This window comes from Protopterus annectens, chromosome 2.part1 (genome assembly GCF_019279795.1).
Source record: "Protopterus annectens isolate FY-2018-M chromosome 2.part1, PAN1.0, whole genome shotgun sequence".
NCBI lineage: Eukaryota > Metazoa > Chordata > Ceratodontiformes > Protopteridae > Protopterus > Protopterus annectens.
The window spans coordinates 176,540,320-176,559,797 of NC_056729.1; the positions used below are offsets into that span (position 1 = coordinate 176,540,320).

Below are 19,478 nucleotides of genomic sequence, written 5' to 3' on the forward strand. Positions count from 1 at the left end.
TTATGAATTCTAAACAGAAATATGTGTTCATCATGTTTCCTTTTGCTGCTGTCACTATTTGACTTTAATACCCCCATTGTCAAGTCTTTGTGTGCCTTCCTTTTTTAATGACTTGAACTTTATTTCCTTTATTTTGTGTCTTTTCTACAATTAATAACTTACACCCTTGTCATTATCTAGTATTTGGAGTCTGGCACTGCATGGGTGCTGTCATTTGTTACCACTTCTTAGAAAACATGTTTTTTGTTTTGTTAATTTTGTTTCATACACATATCGCTGTCTCATTCATGACAACTTTTAATTTACTCCCCTGTAACCCGGGAGGAAAATATATAAGGTATAGAGTGCATTTTAAGTTTTGAAATCCAGAGCTAATTGCCTGTTTTATTATTCAGTAATGTCTTAGAATTTACATAGTTTGTCTCCTTTTGAAAACATGTTTTACATCAACAAGTTTATTTTTAATTCTTTTCACAGAATAATTATCCAAGTTTGTGTAGTAGTTTGCTTTGTAATGTAGATGTGTCAAGCCAACAGCTAAAATTTGCGAATAAGTAAAGTATGTTCTCATTTGGTTTGCAAAATGTTAAAACATGTAAACGAGTCAATGTCATAGTTTAACATTTTAATTATTAATAAAGTTCAGTATAGTACAACAGATACCTTCAAATCTGTCATTATTTTCAAAACGTGTTTTTAGTAATTATCTACAAAACATAGTGCAGTTCACCAGAATTATTTTAGCTAATTCGTATTTGACTGAAATTAATAGTATCAAGAATAAATGTTTCAATAAAGATGTTTGTGATCTTGTGTATTAATTAGGATCAAACTGTTTATTCATAGAACTTTGAAATTATACTCTTTTAAAGAGGAAGCAAACATCAACTAAAGTAATTGTATATTCTTTAAATTTTACTTTAGGGACCTCTACATTCCTGAAGATGGCCCAGCAAGTGATTTTTCTCAGCAGAGATGTAATTTCTCATCTCAAGAGGATCTCTTATTAAGTAATTCTCCAGATGATGAGTGTGCGCAGACAGCTGTATCTGAACAACCCCAACAAAGTTCTTCCTTTACTTATCAAAAGAGTGAAGTAGAGAATGGCGGTTGTGCTGTTTACAATCAGGCCTGTCCACCTCCACACAATGCTGAGAGTGAAACAAATACAAACAACGCAGCTGTGACCAATGACTCACAAATATCTCCCTATGCTTGCTTTTATGGACCGTCATCAAAAAAGAAGGAAGGATGGCTGGATAAACTTTCACCTCAAGGGTATTTATCTGAATTTAATTTAATTAATTTGTTTACTTGGTAAGTGAACTGATCAGTTGTGGAGCACTCCTGGAAACAACACTGATATTGAGGACAAGAATAAATGTAAACACATACGCAGTTACATGATCCAGTCAACCAGGGTGTTTGATTTTTCAGGAGCGAGAGAAAACTAGATGACTTGGTGAAAACTCACAAAAATTACATAGTTTCTGGACAAAACATGCAAAATTCATATAGGTGGCAACCAGAGGTCAGAAATAATCTTTGCATCTGCACTGCAAAACCCTTAAACACAGATCCACAGTGTCATGCATACACATATTCATTATTTTATGACAATAGAAATCTGGTTTAAATGAAGAATAAGCAAAGGTTTGCAACACATCAGTTTGTTTTGAGTTAAATATTTAATCTGACTGAAAACAGAGATACTTTATTAAGGCTAACAGAAAAATAAAAAATATTGTGTCTGAGGGCCAATATGCATACATTGCTGTATTGTAAGTGTTCTGGCTTAAGACGAGTTAAATTTGCAGCTTTGAAGTACTGTGTTGCAGTAGTTTCATTTCTCATAGAATATATTAATAGTGTTATAAAGTGAATGAGGAAATAAATAGTATCCCAAAATTTTAAAGCACAAAACAGCTAAAGTCCTATAAAAGTATTTTTTATATCTCTGCAAGGTTTAAGGAAATTAACAAGATCAAAATTAGATATTTAACAGATATAAGCACAAAAAATATAAATCAGATTAATAGTAAGTAGCAAATGGATAGAGAAAAAATAAATAATTTTAAGCTTTAGCTCAGCAATATGTGTGTGTGTGTGTGTGTGTGTGTGTGTGTGTGTGTGTGTGTGTGTGTGTGTGTACACACACACACACATATAGTAAGGTAGGAAACATTTATATGAACAAAAACAGATAATTTTGCGAATAATCTAAATAAATATGGTTAATGTTATTGATTATTTGACAACAGATATTAAACTATTTGAAATTAAAGCGCAATTTAAAATTTAAAAGACAACACAGCTCCTGGATTAGATGAGCTACGTACTGTTATTTCATGATTTGATGGGTTGTCTGTTCCTTTGATACTTTTCAGCCAGGAAGTGGGTGCAGAAGGGATAATAGTACAAGCAAAATATTCAACTACATTTTCTCAAAAACTGCAATAATGCACAACGTTTGGTTATGCCACTTTTGCATAGGTTAATAATCTTATGTTGTTCAACAATTTAAAATACTAAAGATTACAAATCAGTTTGACCCAGTATAGGTTGCATACTGGTTTTTTTGAGAATTTGAGGGATAACACAAATTTTTTCTTTTTAAAGTACCAAAGATTCATGCAAATGCAATAGTGCCTATACAGAAAAGTCACTGGAAAAGACAAATTATAATCAGGAGATGAAAGAAACGTATGGCCTAACAGTTGTGGGGCGGTAGAAAGTTATGAAAACAGCAGAGAAAGAGTTAATGATTAGTGGAGCGGGTACCAATAAAGAAGAAGAAGAGTTACTGATTGGTAGGTGGCTGCAGTCACTAACTGATGTGAGGTGAAGTTGTTAGTGTACTGCAACAGAATGATGAATTATAAGTTAAATGTGTATTAGATGTGTCTCTGTTATGTGAAAAGAATATTGGGAGTTATGGCTTATGCGTGAATATAACAAGAAATTAAATCTACATATTAGACTAGAGGAAAGTCTCCCAGTTATGTGAAAAAAATCCTAGAAGTTATGGTTTATTTGTGCATACAGGAACAAGATGAAGTGCAGCTTGGTGGTGGTGATCATCCTGTGTCTGTAAAGCAGATACACTTGCATGTATCTTTTTGTTGTACTATTAGTTTTTTCCTGAGCTGAGTACTCGGTGTATTACCAGAGTTGTGCTGGGAAATGATTCCAGTTCACAGGAACAATTTTACTGAAGGACATTTCATCCTTGGCATGGCCAAAGGGAGGTGGATTAGAGCTAGAATTATTTTTTCCTTATTTCTAAGAGCAGAGAAGAGGGAGGATTTCATTTGGTATTTAATTCTAAAGGACAAGCAGAAAGAAACTGTTAGAATTCTAAAAGTAAGAATGAAAAAGTGTGGAACAGCCTGTGGCTGAGCTAATTTGCATTTTGCAGCATCAGACAGTGATGTTTGATTTAGGGTGAAAGATAAATGGATTGGCATATGGCATTAGCTGCTGTTTTTTATGTTAGAATTATTATATGCAAAATATAGAGGGTTGGCATATTGTTGCCTTGGGATAAATGTGTTCTTTGCCAGAGTTTTTCTGGCTTCTTTGGTGAAGTTGTTTGAAATGGAGTCGGAGTATTTCCCATTAGGTAATAACATTTATACACCACATTGTCAATGCGGTTTCTGATGGGAATTGTTTTATCAAGTAGTAGGCCAAGGATACTTATACTGTTTGACCAGGAGCATTGGTTGGTTAGGCAGGGCAGTGATCAACAGGGGGAGGAAGTTTTAACGCTCTTTTGGGGGCAAAAGAGCATTGCAGCAGTTTTGTTGAGATTAAGAGTAAGTTTATTTTGGGTAAGTCTTGTAGGGGTGGATGTGAATTACTTTTGAATGGCAGAATGCAATGAGGAGGAGGATAGTCAAGTTCTGTGTTGGATGGTATCTTTTGCATAAACTGTTATTTTGTCTGAAAGGATAACAGTGAAAATGTCATTGGTAAAGACAGAGAATAAGTTTGGCTCAAGAATGGACCCATGAGAGTCTCTAGCAGAAAAGGAACAACAGACAGTTTCTAGAACAACATAGATTATAAAGGTAATGCTAGTGAAGTAATTCCTAAACCAGAAGACAGTGATATTACTAAACCCTAAATCATTTGTTTTCTGAAGGAGAATGGAGCGGTCAACACTTTCTAAAGTTCCTCATAGATCAGTGAAGACTGCCCCTCTTATCCAACCCTTATTCTTAACTGAGAAGATTCTGTATTTGACAGCAAAATTGCTTTAAGGTGTTGTGACCTACCCTAAAGCCATGCCATGGGCCTGTTAAGAGGCCATAATAGTAGTTTAGCATATATTTTAGGAGTGTTGGGTGTATGTTACCAGTGTTTGGGTTCTATTTATTAGTGGAGAGGTTTTCCAAGAAATTTTCCTGACAGATGTTGATGAGATTTTTTTGAAGTAGAAGGAAGCAGTCCAGGTAGAGGAGACGGGGTTGTAGAGAATGCTGAGTAGAAGTTGTCTGTGTTGGGGGTGGGGGCAGAGGGTAGAAATGGATAGGCATTTAAAATTATTGAAGGTGGATAAATTACTTATGTTGCTGCTGTTAAATGTAGCAGTGGAAAAAGTACAGTTTGTTCTTTATAACTTTCCCAACAGTCTGTGAGCTATACAATTGTAGTTTGAAGGCTTGAACACAAACATGTGGCTTTGCTATTTATTAGTAACTTGCAAGGATGACAGACATTTTGGGGTGTGAGGTAGTCACCTATTGACTGAGAAGAATTCCATTACCTTCTGGCCAAGTCCTTAATCTGAAAGGTGTATTTTAAGTTAGTGTCAAGCCACAGACATTTTTGTCCCCTAAAGTACCACCTTATGAGAAGGAAGTGCTTATCCAGTATGGTCTTGATGAGAGTATTAATAGGGATTGAATCATCTGACTGCTATATAGGAGGTCAGTCTATTTTGCTAACATCCGAGAAGATGTGATCTCTTTTACAATCTCTTACAGGTCAGTTTCAGTTGTAACAGTTCCAAAATGGTAACTATTAGAAATGTTGGGACCAGCTAGAGCAGATCCCAAAATACTGAGACTGAATGGCCAAAAGAATGGACTTAGATATACTAAGTCCGAGATGCCATTTCTTGGAATATTCCCTTTTCCCTGAGGTATGGCAGTCTCTGAGTTGGTGTATATATAAGTTTGGGGGGGTTGCCCCCTGCAAAAAGAAGTTTAAAGGAGAAGAATGATTTTCAATATTTGCTCTTCTCCTGTGTTTTCTTTTTTTTTTTCACCTTGCCAGCACTCAGCATTTCAGATGCTAACACTTCAGTATATAAAATATTCCACCAAAAGATGATTTTGGAATTGCATCAAATATTTAATATTTTTATAAAAAATGCAGAAAAAATTGATTATGATCCCCATGTTAAAACAAGATATCAACACTTTAGACTAATCTGTATATACCTAGATCTTTGTAGAATGTGGATCATATACTTTTAACTTTATAACAGCTAGAATAATGAATAATTAACCACAATACAACATAAAAATAGCCCTTAATGGATTATGCAGTTAAAATACATCACTATTTAGTCTCACCAATGAAAAAAACTTTTAACTCTTTGTGACTGGTCATACGTATTTAAGGTCTTAGGGAATATAATTACTCATTAACTTTGCAAATGAGACTGTATTTATTGATTCTATAATGTGCTAATATTTGCTCTTGTTTATCAAAAGAAATAGTTGCAAAAGGCACGGAGCAAGGCTATCCATTACCCCCATTATTGTTTACATTGGGTAGTATTCATACATGCTGTCAACAGCTTAACAGAGCAGTCTTCTCAATTTGCAGTGTGGTTCAGATGCATGCATAATTAGCATGGCCTTGAACCCATTTAATTATGTCTGATAAATGTCTGAGAATTGCCAGCTCCCCAGAACAACTTCAAAGAGCTGTACTTCTATGGTCTTCATTACAAAAAACAGCTTTCTTTTTGTTGTCAGTAGGTATAATGAGTCTATTATCTGTGTAACCCATCATGGCAGTTACATAGTATGACTACCTCTAAATCACTGCACTATGAAAATTCCAAATAGAAATGTTGTCCATGATGTGCCTGTTCATAATTAAAAAAATTGGCAGAGTGACAAATTTGCATGCGGTCACAGAAAAATGGAGTAGTCACCTTGATGCTGAGTTCAGAGCAATTCTTTTTGAATTGATTCTAAAACATGAGGCCTTGCAAGATGACCTTGTGAAGTATGCAGCTGTGTGCAAATACCTCACACTAGTAATTGAATCAGTTGTTAATTATATCAAATGTAATACTGTGGATGTAATTTGGCAGTCAAAGTGCTGTTTACAGATATATATTTTTTTCCCTTTCTGGTTCTAATATTTTGTAACCTAGTTTAAATTCTATCAACTTATTTTTGTTTAGTATTCCTCATGTCACTTGTATAGTTTTTGGACTGTAATGTATTTGCATTGGACTGTATGGAGCATTTCTCTCTGGGCCTCATCTTAAAACAGGTTTGGTAGACCCAGGTGGACCACCCCTGTAAACAAATGCCAAATAAATAAAATGAATGAGTATTAATGATACAATTACTTCTATTAATAATTCATTGTTATAATTTATTGAGTTCTACATTTTAACTTGTGAGAGTAATAAAACAAATACATTACAAAGAAATCAGTTATTGAAAGCTGACACACAAGATATGTATTATGACCAGAAATGCCAATGATTACAATATTTGTTTTATTAGTCCACTATATGCATAAATTATGATGTTTTTTACTAATGGTTTTTAAAATATTATATTATATTTGTTTTACTTTTGAAGATAAATAATTTCTAATAAAATTAATGTATTGCCAATTTCTTGCACATTTATTAAACTGTTTTATTACCCCCCTGTAGTTCATGTATGAACCATATCCATCCATCCATTCATCCATCCACCCCAACCACTTTTTCCCATTTTTGCACATGGTGTAAGGGTGTCACTTCAATCATTATGCGTGACCCGTATCTTCAACATTTTATCCATTTTTGTGTGTGATATCACGCCAAGAACAACATTTAAAATGGTGTAATGCCATGGGAGAAAGGAGGAGTTAGATTTCCTAAAATTCATTCTTACATTTTACCATCCTTGATTAAAACAGTTGCACATTAATTGGCCATGGAAATATAGCCATTTGGCAGGCATGCACTTAGTCATATGTTATAACAAAATGTTCAAAATACCTCAAGGTTTTCACTTTCTAAATAATACAATGATATACATTGTAGGGAATTTACAGGTATCCCTTTTCCATCAGATTCTGTTTAGTTTAATATTGTTTTATTTTTTTTAATTGTATTTATAAGTATGTCCCATTAAATCATTTTCTTGTTAATATTACAGTAGGATTTATTCATGTGACTTATATCAGTCAAGAGAGGTAGGCCTAGAAAAGTTACATTAATTAAATCAGTTGTTTAGAAAATGCTATTGTTTATTTAGAGGATGCAATAAATATAATTTGAAGAAAGAAGATTAGCTGGTTGTTCAAGAATTAAGACAGTTTTTGATTCAGATATTCACAGCATTCCATCATTAGGGAAATGTTATTCTAACCAAGTAACACAACTGCAGTCAATTCTAAGTAACAGTAATATTATAACTAACTGCATTTATTGATTATACAACTGCCACCCACAACTATTACTGGAAGCACATAGTTAAGTCCTCTTTTCCTGCTTTAATTCACATTCAAAAGCAAATAATTTTAAAGTCTACTGCATTCTACATTGCCATCTTTATTTGGGAGGAATATTTTTTGGATTTTTATAGAGTCTTCCTTATACCTTTTAAAATATATAAAATATTTTAAAATTATAATTTCATATGTAGGATATATAAAAGTCAACAGACAGCAAGATGACATACATATAATACTCCACTGCAAGTTTACCCATGTTTTGACAAGATTACGAAAATATTCTCAAATGCTATGGCTTGATTATTTAGGACTATCAAGATTTCTGGCCATTTTATTGGCCGCATTTCTGGCTGTGTAGTTATGAAGACATCTGTTATATTTACCAGCCATATCTGTAGAAACCATAACTAAAATTGGGAAAATAGTCTTGATTATTTAAAATGTTGAATTTTTATTGTTTTTCCAAAACAAATATTTATGATAAGACTATGCTTCAGGAATACAAATATAAATTATAAAAATTGCTCCAAATTTGGACATCTTTTTAAAGATAACTCTGACAGTCTTGAGATATTATTGACTATTTCTGTTTCATGGGATGCTCCATTGATTTACCCTCCCTTTTTTCTACTTAATTTGATGTTTCATTAATCTATCCTATCTTCAAACTTTGTTATATTAGTTTTCTTTGGGTGGATTGTGGCTTATTAAGTTATTTCTTAATTACATTCTTTCCATTACTACTTTTTGTAAATAACTTCCATTTTTATTTTTTGTGTGTGTAATATAATGAGTTTATTTCTTTAATTAATATCTGAATTTGTTCTTATATTTGCTGATCATTTATCAGTCAATATCCAAATTCTGTTACTTGTACTTTATTAAAATATTACAAAGGAAGACATTTGTAATATGAAAATGTACAACTAGAATGCAAAATGCATTTATGTTAGTAATGAAAAGGTATGAAAATCAGTTTAAGGTAAGAATTTTGCCAGTATAGAATGCACAATATAATTGCAAAAGTAATGAAAAGGTGTTAGTGTCAAGTTAAGATGAGAATTCTGCCAAAAACTTCTGTAGAGTATAAAAGTAGTTCAGCTGCTATTTTCAGTCTATGCTTCCTCTTCTCTCAGTTAAAAATTTGAAGTGAGAAAATGTAGTGGTTTTCACTGTGCTAACCTTTTAGGGGATTAAAGTGAGTATTGATATGTAATCAAAGTACTTTTTAATGTGTGATCATTTGTTAAATTCTGGTTTTCCATGAACAGTATTTGTGAAATAACACGAGTCATAAGTTGATGGGCATAACATATCTGTGCATTTTTTTACAGATAGATAATTGAGAAGAGAAAGTCTTTGGATTACTTTTCATTTCATAGAGAATGTACACTATTCACTTATCCAAATGACAACGTAGCTTAGTGTCTGTCTTCTCTTTTCTTCCATTTCTTAGAATTGCAATGATTTAATCTGTTTTCTGATTTTTATGAATATCACCCTTTTTGACTGAACACTTAATTTTGCAACCAGGGGTGGTGATAGTTATTTTAAGGCACTCCTGATTAATCAGCATTTAGGATTCGTGTTGAAAACAGTAGTGTGAAAATGAAGATTGGCTTTACAAAATTAATGTTTGATGTCAGAAAGTTTGATAAGGTATCCTTTTTTAACTTCAAAAGAGAGATACTAACTTCAAGATTAAAATGAGCATTTACCTGCACTGTACTGAATATGATTTAAAGTTGTTCTGGTGTGGAAGTATGCCATTTTGTTTGTGGATAGGCAATGCATAATTCTCCAAGAAGTTATAGTGTTTTTTAGTGCTGAAACATTGTTAAGTTGCTTATTTTGCTACTTTTTTTTAATCCACTCTTCTCAATGTGGGACATGCAGTTTCTAATCAGAACCAGGGAAATAATTTGGGCTGAATTGCAGCTCGACATTAAGCTTATTCATTCAGTTATTTTTGGACCATTTGCTTTATTATGATTTGTACCACTTTAAAGGACGACAAATATGCTTACACGTGCTCATGTTATGCCACAGATATAAGAATAATCAAGAAGTAGTAAGGGGGTAAATAATCTTGCTTCTTAGTACTTAAACATAGTTATTCTGATAACTTGACAAAAAGTCAGCCCATCTTAGACAACAGATTTTGTGACGGACCTAAATATTTGTAAAAAAAAAATTAGACCACAGCTCAGGATTGTTCAGATGAAATGAACATGAGCTAGTTTCTTGCCACAAAGTCTTACACCCTGAATCCTTTCATTGTGACCTGACTCTGTATGTAGAGTGTTAGCTGTGTCAGTCTAGTACATTTTAGTCTGCAAGGCCAAATGTAATACAGAGTAAATCGTTTTGACATTGCAAATTAACTGCTTTGTAAAGGTATTGAGGAGTGTAGGTCAAAAACAAATTGTTGTTGTGAGTCTAAAGTTGCATACAAGATGAACTGCAATAAAAGAAGGATAAAAGTGCCAAAAAAAAAAAAAAAAACAGAAACAAAATCATGTTAGGGCAACAGGAAGCACTAGAGTGACATTAAATAGAAAGAAAATCCAAGACTTTGAAAATAACACAGCAACAAGAACTTTATTAATGCTTAATAGTTATCACTGTGTTTTCGTCTGCATCAAACAACTTCATCAGGTATCTGTACTCCCTTTTGCAGGTCATATGGGCATAACGTGTACAAATAGATGTATTATTCAGAACCTTTATTGGGCTGGGATTGCCAGGGATGTAACAGGGTACTGCAGGACCTGTGAGCAGTGCCAAAAAGTAGACAAGGTCAAAGCTCCTTTGATGCCTTTGCCTGTGATTGAAGAGCTATTTCAGAGGGTAGCTATGGATATTGTGGGACCTCTGAGTACCCCAAGTTCCACAGGGAAGAAGTATATTCTAGTGGTAATAGATTATACTACTAGATACCATAATGCTGTGGCTCTGTCCTCCATCAAGACAAAGAAGGTGGCAAATGCTTTGCTAAAGATTTTCAGCAGGGTAGGTTTCCCTAGAGAAATACTGACTAGCAGAGGTGCCAACTTCATGTCAGACCTGCTGGCTTGTCTGTGGGAACACTGCAGGGTGAAGCACCCAAAAATCACTCCTACCACCCCCAGACTAATAGTCTTGTGGAGAGGTTAAACTCTGCACTAAAGACCATGCTTCTAGCTTTTGCAGACCAGTTTGAGAGAGAGTGAGACAAATATTTTCCCCATCTATCTTACAGAGAGGTGCCCTAGGAATCCATAGGTTTTTCATCCTTTGAGTTGCTGGATGGGCGTAGGGTGAGGGGGCCTTTAGATTTGATTTGTGATGAGTGAGAGGGTGAATGTGAATCCCACAAGGAGTCTGTAGTGGCATGTGTCCTAAACCTCAGGGCAAGGCTTAGGGAGCTCATGGTCTTGGCCCAGGAGAACCTGGAAGGAGCCCAAGAGCAGAAGAAGGTGTGGTATGACAGGAATGCTCGAGCTAGTGAATATGCTGTGGGGCAGCAGGTGATGGTTCTCATTCCTGTCAGACACAACAAACTGCAGACAGCTTGGGAGGGACCCTTCAAGCTGATAAAGAAGGTCAGTGATGTTAACTACATAGTTAAACTGCTAGGCAGGAGGCAGGGGCACAAATTGTACCATGTTAACATTATAAAGCCTTACCATGACAGTGAAGCCCTTGAGGAGTCTAATGGGGATCTCATGACTGATCTGCTCAATGAGACTCGGACTAACATCTCAGTGGAAGGGGTAGCAATGTCTCAGCAGCTATCCCCTACCCAGATTTGAGAAATCCAAGCAGTGTTACAGGAGTTTGGGGACATGTTCACTGGGAAACCAGGGTGTGCCCTCCTGGTACAGCACCATGTGGATACAGGGCCCCAAAGGCCTATTAAGCAGGCTCCTTACAGTGTGCCTAAGCATGTCAACCAGACTGTGAGGGAGGAGGTACAAGAGATGTTGGAACTGAGAGTAATCCAGGAGTCCAGTAGTCCCTGGACCTCCCCACTGGTGTTGGTACCAAATGAGGATGGCAGCCTAGATTTTGTGTGGACTACAGGAAACTAAATAGTCACATAGGCTCAGATTATTACCCCGTGCCTAGGACAGATGAAGTCCTAGAGCAGCTGGGTGGGGCTAAGTATCTGTCCATTATTGATGTTAACAAGGGCTAACTGGCAGGTGCCCTTGACTCTCAATGCTAGAGAGAGGTCAGCCTTTGTAACTCCTTTTGGCTTGTATGAGTTCACGAAGATACCCTTTGGGATGAAAAACTTTCCAGAGGATGGTAGATTGTATCCTAGCAGGAGCAGTAGATTATGCCTTTGCTTACTTGGATGATATTGCCATCTACAGCAATTTCTTTCAAGAGCACCTTCAGCATGTCCTGAAGGAGCTGGGCAGGTAGCAGAGGGCAGGGTTGAGCATTAAGTAGGTGTCAGGTGGGTAAGGTAAAGGTCTCCTACCTGGGACATCGAGTGGGGAGTGGTAAGATCAGGCTAGAACTTGTTAAAAATGGAAGCCATTCAGGCATGGCCTGCCCCAGTTACCAAGAAGCAGGTGAGGGCATTCTTAGGGACAGAGGAGTATTATAGGATGTGTGTCTCCAATTCTAGTACCATAGTTGCTCACCTCACAGACCTGACAAAGAAAAACAGGCCAAATAAGGTAGTGTGGACCCCATGCATTCCAGAAGCTGAAAGGAGCTTTGAGATGACCCCCCCCATGTTAGCCAGTCCATATTACAAAGAATTTGTTGTGCAGGTGGGTGCTTCAAACCATGGGGGCTGTACCTAGCCAGGTTTCCTCAGAGGGAGAAGAGCACACAGTGGTATATCTCAGCTGTACACTCCAACGCAGGGAGGAATGTTATACAGCTGTAGAAAAGGAATGTCTAGCCATAGTATGGTCACTGCAGAAGCTTTAGCCTTATCTGTATGGAATGAAAATCACTGTAGTTACAGACCACAATCTCTTTACATGACTACATAGAGCCAGCCAGCAAATTCCAAGTATTTAGGTGGGGCTTAGGATTGCAGGCATATGACATGACAGTACAATGCTGTAGTGGGGTCAGCAATGCAAATGCAGATGGGCTTTCAAGACTGGAAATTGGGTAACATATTCCCAGATAGGCTTATTTCTCTCAAGCCATGTTTCTCAAGGGTCCTTGAAAAACTAGCTTGAGTCTTCGAGGGAGAGAGAGAGAGAAGTGATGACATGGACAAGTGCAAGCATAGCCAGCTGGAGTTTTGTAAAGAATAATATGTCCTTTGAATATCAAACTGATTTATACAAGATGCTTGTGTTATACATGTATTAGAACTGCATGTCATTTGTATATCAAACTGATTTGTACAGATGTTTGTGCTGAAAATGTATTGGTGAGGTTTGCTTGTGCTAAAATGTATCGGTAGTGCACCCTGCTGGAATGAAAGGGTTTTATATGTATTACTGTAACTGAATTAAATGTATATGTTTTAGTAGAGGGTACTGGCACAGCAAAAGTTAACTTTAAGAAAAATAAGGGAAATGTAAATAAGCTGTTAAACCATTAAAACGTCACCCTGCAGTGCTGAATAGGACCAGAGATACTGGGTCTGGGAAAGAGCCTTTGTTCATTAGCTCAGTGGAAAGAGGGCCCAGGCAGTGCCATGAACATTTGGATGTGTATTGTGGCCATCTGTACTAAATTCCTGTCTCAGCCACAAAGGGGAATACTGAGAGAACCTAGAGTCAAGTGACATGATGAGGTCATTCTGCTAACCCTCTTGGGAATTATATTTTAGCTATTACAAAGAGAAATCTCAGTGTATTGATTATTCTGTTTGGGAAGCCTAACTAGAAAGACCCTCATCCGCAACTTCTTGCCTTGCGATAGTAAGTAACCTAACTAGGGAACAGTAATTCTTTTAGATTCATTCAGGAATATAGTGAAGCTTAGGTTAGATATTGTTTTTCTTTATTTGTCTGAGTCAGTCCATCATTGTTCTTTTCAATATTTCTTGTGATCTGAACTCTATGGTTTATTGTAAAAATATATATTCAGTATTTTATTGTTCTTTCTTTTTTATTATTAAATATATTAAAAAACTTTATTATGGCTGGTCCTTGTAGAAAGTATCTAAACTTTGAGAGTACTTATATTTATTTGTTGACACTGTGTGGGCCACTCCAGAAGGCCTAGCTGTCTTGGTGAACTACTACCATTTTTATTAGTATTAATATTACACAGTATAATTGGACACCCTTTGTTAAGGGCCTTAGAGTAGCTCTTTGTGGAGTGTCTGGTGGCGGTGACAATTATACTCAGGGGAGAAGGGGGCACAGCAGGCAAGTTTGTACCAGCCTTTCCCAGGTGTGTGTGTGTGTGTGTGTGTGTGTGTGTGTGTGTGTGTGTGTGTGTGTGTGTGTGTGTGTGTGTGTCAGCTACATAGGGCAGGGATGCAAAACACTAGATTTACAGAGAGGGTGCTGGAGGAATTGGCTTGGACACTCATCTGAGGACCTAACCCTACATCTGTACCAGTGTAGAGTCTTATTGCAGACCTGGAGGGCGTCAGATACAGAGGCTGTGTGTGTTGCCTGTGTACTCGTAAGGAAATTTATACTTGATGCAGACAGGACTGCACCTGGAAATACTGACTGTATCCATTTATGTTCCAAGTGCATGTCCCTGTCCAGTGCCAGTGGTGAGGACTTGGGTTCCTTGATTACTGGCCTATATTGGTAGCAGTAGTGAGCATCACAGTTACATACATAGTACTTGAAACCAAATACCAAGACATGAGTTTGTAAACTGCAGATTGAAACAACCCCCCATAGAAAGCTGGTTCCTAGCTGTCTGTGGCAAGGAATTAAAGAGTAAGAGTCCATTGAAATGCCTCAGAAGACATCCTTGTCTCCTGCATGACCTTCCTTGATGATAACTTTTCCATAATTGTCATGTGGGTTGGGCATCCATGAAGTGTACGTCTGAAAACAGGTCTGCACTTATTTCTTGGGAAGGGGCACCTGATCATCAGATGTTTGAAGACGAGTTGCCAGTGGATCAGACTGGGAGACTGACACCTTCCTCTTACTGTTTATCTGCATATGATTCATGGAATACTATTTTGCTGTACTGCAAAACTCCAACCACTCAAAGTGTTTATGCAAATCGTTGAGAAGTTGCAATAAAGGAACTGTTTAAAAAATACTGGCAATCCATAGCAAAAAAAATAAAAAAATGTTGCCAGGTCTGTTCACACAGCTAAGTCTTCCACGCCAGGAGTGAAGGAGGGAAGAAGAGACCGGCACAGCCTCTCTCATAGATTAGAGGACTTGGTCTATCATGACGTCTCCTCTATGATTTGATATTGCATGATGATGACTTTCTTATCATTGAGGTTTTCCAGTGAGGAAGAGGTCTTCAAGATACCTTGAATTTTTACTGGGATGTTCTCATATGTGGGGTAAGGTACATGTCCCTTATTACAAAAAGTGATATATTCAACTCTTGAGTATGGAAGAGCAAAGACCATCTGCCCTGTCTTTGTTATGCAGACACTTGGGGATGCTTTTTACAAAACCTCTTTATAGTCAGATTCAGAGTGTGCCAGGACTCTTCAAGAAGCCAGGTAGGTTCTACATAGTAGTAGAACAGTACATGCACTTTTGAGGGAGCCCTATGGCAAAACACAGTTTTATGTATCCGAATGTTACAAGGGGACTAAGAATAGTGCCAGAGTTAATAGTAATAGATTTGGGAAAAAAAAAAAGATTTACACCTCGCTACCATGCACATCATGTCTGTACATTTTCACTTATGGCACAGTACCAAGAGGATCCGTAAAAAGACTTTTGACATATGCGTCTCAGATAGATAAACTAAACACATTAGCCCAGAATACAAAGAAGATGAACAAGCTCATAATTAAGTATGGCTAGAATGCCACTGATGCCTGTTCCATGGAAGCTGCTTTGTGCCTGTCTAATATATATATTGGATTCATACGTGTATTTGCCTTGGTAAGTTAAGGTATAAGGTCTGACTACTGAGTTTCCCTTGGAAAACTCATATTTTGAGGGGGTGCCATCACAGGAAATTTTAAGATGCTTGAAGTGGAGTGAAAAACACTTAATTTGGTGCAACCATAATTTCATCATCCATTTCCAGGTGTTCCAGAAATTACTTTTCCAAAAGTTGGCCTTCCTACAGGAAGCAGATTAAGCAGGAGCAGCAGAGACTGAAGACAATACCAGATAAGTCAGAAGACATGGAGGAAGAAGAAGACTCAGACATGTTATCAACAGGAGCAAGAGGAGCACAGACCAAAGGACCAACTCCCCCGGCATCAGTACTGGTCATAATATTATCCCTGATTACCAGATCCAGCTTCAGTTCACCCCTTCTCTGACCTCCAATAATGTCAGGATGAGAGATTCTGTTTTCTCAAACTGTAGTGGTTCCTCCTGACTTTAGAGGGGTAATGTTAACATTTTACATAGTAGAATGCAGTCATCCATTCTTTTAGCACAACCCTTTTTTCCCCAAAGGATCATTTGCAACACACATTGTTTTTCTCCCATGTGCATGCTTACACTGCAACAAAGTGTGTTGATAAGATTTCATTCAGTTACTCCTTCTCCACATACCCACTATTTTCTAATCAGGAATGATATAATAAAGCAGGTAATGCAGGTAATAAAAAGATCAATAAATATGTAAGGCAGTACTCCATTTTATACCCCCCATTGCATGGCTAGTCAGTCTGCATTTTGCTAATATGTGAGGTAAGATGTTTTCCCCTTTTTATGTAAATAATCATATTGATTGCATAGACGGTGTAATGTCTGAGAATGACTATGGCTATTATATGGATTTTGAAGGGCATGCGTGTGTGGTAATGACAGCTGCATATTGAAATTGATTGAAGTGGCCAGTGTACAATGCCATTAATGAGTAACTTATTCCTTTCCATCTCTGCCTCTTCAAAGCAGGAACGTCTTCTTCTTTTTTCGGCTTTTCCCGGTTAGGGGTCGCCACAGCGGATCAGCTGTCCGCTTATGATTGGCAGTGGAGTTTTACAGTGTTGAGTTGCCAGCCTGGCACCCAACCTTCCACAGAAGGCTCATCATACATGCACACACTCACACCTAGGGCCAATTTTAGAGTGTCCACGCCACCTACAGCATGTCTTTGGGATGTGGGAGGAAACCGGAGCACCTAAAAAATCCTAATTTTCATATTATCCTGATCATTCTTGATGCTAGGCTGCTGGCAAGGAAGGTAAGTTGTACCAGAACAGTGTTTGGAAGGAAAGCACCTAAACCATGGAACATCTTTTCTTGACCCCTTCAGTCATCAAAGAGTTCCTGTGTTGGTACAATCAGATCTTGTTTAACTCAGAATCATTTTCCATCCCTCCCATCCTTGGAACCAGAGCAGGAATTGATAGCAGAGTTACCAGACTGCTTTGCAAGTCTGGTTTTAACATTTCACAGTTCAAGGCAGGTGGACCAAAGAGTATAAGCTCAAACACATTAAATGAATTAAATGATGACTGTAAATTGTCTAACAATCAGCACAGATGATTATGACTCTGAGCTGTCAATCAGCTGCTTCCTGTGGTCAAGAATTACAAAGTTTGACTCCGTCACCTTCTCTACTATGTGACTCTGAACAAGTCACTCAGCAAGATTTGTGTCCGTGTGGATTTACAAAGTTAAATAAAAAAAAAATCCTTTTTAGTATTCAACTCAGAATATAGATAGTGAAAGACAACTCTGAGGAGATTTGTCACATAATTAATTGGGGCACTCTCTAATACTCCACCCCTATCCCTTGTATATGCTAACCATGATAAAAAAGGAATTAGAAACATAACTGTAGTTGATTCTCCAGGAAATATACTTTTCCAGCCATTTGCTCCCACAGCAGAGAGATCAAGTGGATGGTGAACTGAGGAACCTTCTTTATTATTTGTAAAGCAGTAGGATTGGACAAAGACAGATTTGTTTGCATCCCATGTAAATCACTAGCTCCCTAACGTTTGCACCAGTATACCTTATGAGGGGAATTTAGATTTAAATGCTTTCTCAGCTGGATGGAGCCAATGACCTTAAATCTTCCCAAGGATAATTTCTCTTTCTAAATGTGCTTCAGAAACAAGAACAGAAGGAGAAAGCTAACCCTGATAACCCCCAACAACACAGAACAGGTTATCTTTCCAGGTCAGCAAGTTCCTTGCTTAGTACAATTGTAAACTGTTGCAGTATCTCAAATGCCTCAAGCTTAGAGCCTGATCACTATACTGCACATGGTAGGTGAATCTTTATTCATGTCTGCCATTTATTTCTACACACAGTATGTACTGGTTGTCTTACTCATACACTGGTGAAGGCAGTTGTAGTATCATGTTTATAGCGTAATTCTTGGGTGACTTCAGTCCTGTGGCTTGAGAAAGTGCAGGTTCTTTGGTGATACAGCTACATGGTAACACATGATTCAGACACATAATCCACGGTGCAGGAAACATTGCAGCAGGCATCCTTGCCTAATTTTCAGAGATTCAGATCATAAAATGGGTTTTTTACTTTCCACCAGTAAGTGTGAATTGTTCTTTGGAATATATGTGTTCTGTTAATGCTGTGACACTTCTGTGATTTTTTTTTTTCAAAAACATTTGTATTTTGTTTTCATTATAAACATATGCAAATGTACATATAACAAATACAATAAAACAATAACAAAACGATTTACTATATTTACATTCATCCATAATAAACAATCATTTTATCCATGAGAAGTTATCAGTATTTGTTCAAAAGGCTTTCCAATTTTTGCCATGCTATTTTGTTGTGAGTAATGTTATGAGTTCTATAACAAATGGTTTGCAGTTCTTTTTTTACAAACAACTTTTGCTAAATGAATACAATCTTTAAACATCAAATCTTGTTTACTTTCCCAGTTCAAAGTAATAACTTTTCTGGCAATTGCAAGAATTGACCAGAGTAACTGAATCTGAGATTTAGGCATTACATTAGGTAAAGGAACATTGAATAGGATTAGTGAGTTAGAAATATGACAGTTATCAGACCATAAAGCATTTACAAAATATCTGAAGTCTTTCCAGTATTGAGCAACATTTCTACATTCAGCAAACATGTGAACCCAGTTGGCCTCTAGAAATTCATCACATTTCCAACATTTACTTTCACTGTTTTTGAGTATAGGATTTATTTTATGTGGAGTATAGAAACTCCTATTCATAAATTTCCATGTATACAATCTCCAGTATAATGAAGAAGAGGTACCATATATAGAATTCAAGAACAATTTTTTGAACTCATCAGATATTTGTTCTCCATTAATCTTTACATTGTAATTCCAAAGACCCGAGTCAAACTTTAGAGCGTCTTCTCTTAATATCTTATAGATAGGTGAGATACTTAATTTTTGATTACCTGTCTTTTCAAGACACCTAGTAAAAAGCTGAATCAAACTAGGTATAGATTTAGTCTCTAGGTTCATTGATACTCTTACTTTGTTTTCTATAAACTGCCGTAATGAGTGTATAAACAACCAACTGTCTTGACTATTATCAATACTACATAAAAGAGAGTTTAGTGGTTTAATAGTCTTATTTTCAATAAACTGATGCCAGAATATCAACTTATTTTCCTTCAATTTTTGCATTGCATTGATGTTGAAAGAATCTAGGCAATCAGGGGAGTATGCTACAGGGAATATAAGAAATAAAAATTAATTAATGTCGTAATTACAAT

General features: G+C 36.6%; 1 protein-coding gene across 1 annotated transcript in view; it reads left to right on the forward strand.

Moving 5' to 3' along the window:
- Positions 1-19,478, forward strand: part of ARAP2 (ArfGAP with RhoGAP domain, ankyrin repeat and PH domain 2) — a 2,678,178-nt gene that overhangs the window by 1,201,842 nt on the left and 1,456,858 nt on the right. The window contains exon 6 of the mRNA XM_044062089.1: positions 925-1,278. Coding sequence (XP_043918024.1) covers positions 925-1,278 — 354 coding nt within the window. The remainder of the gene's footprint in view (positions 1-924; positions 1,279-19,478) is intronic.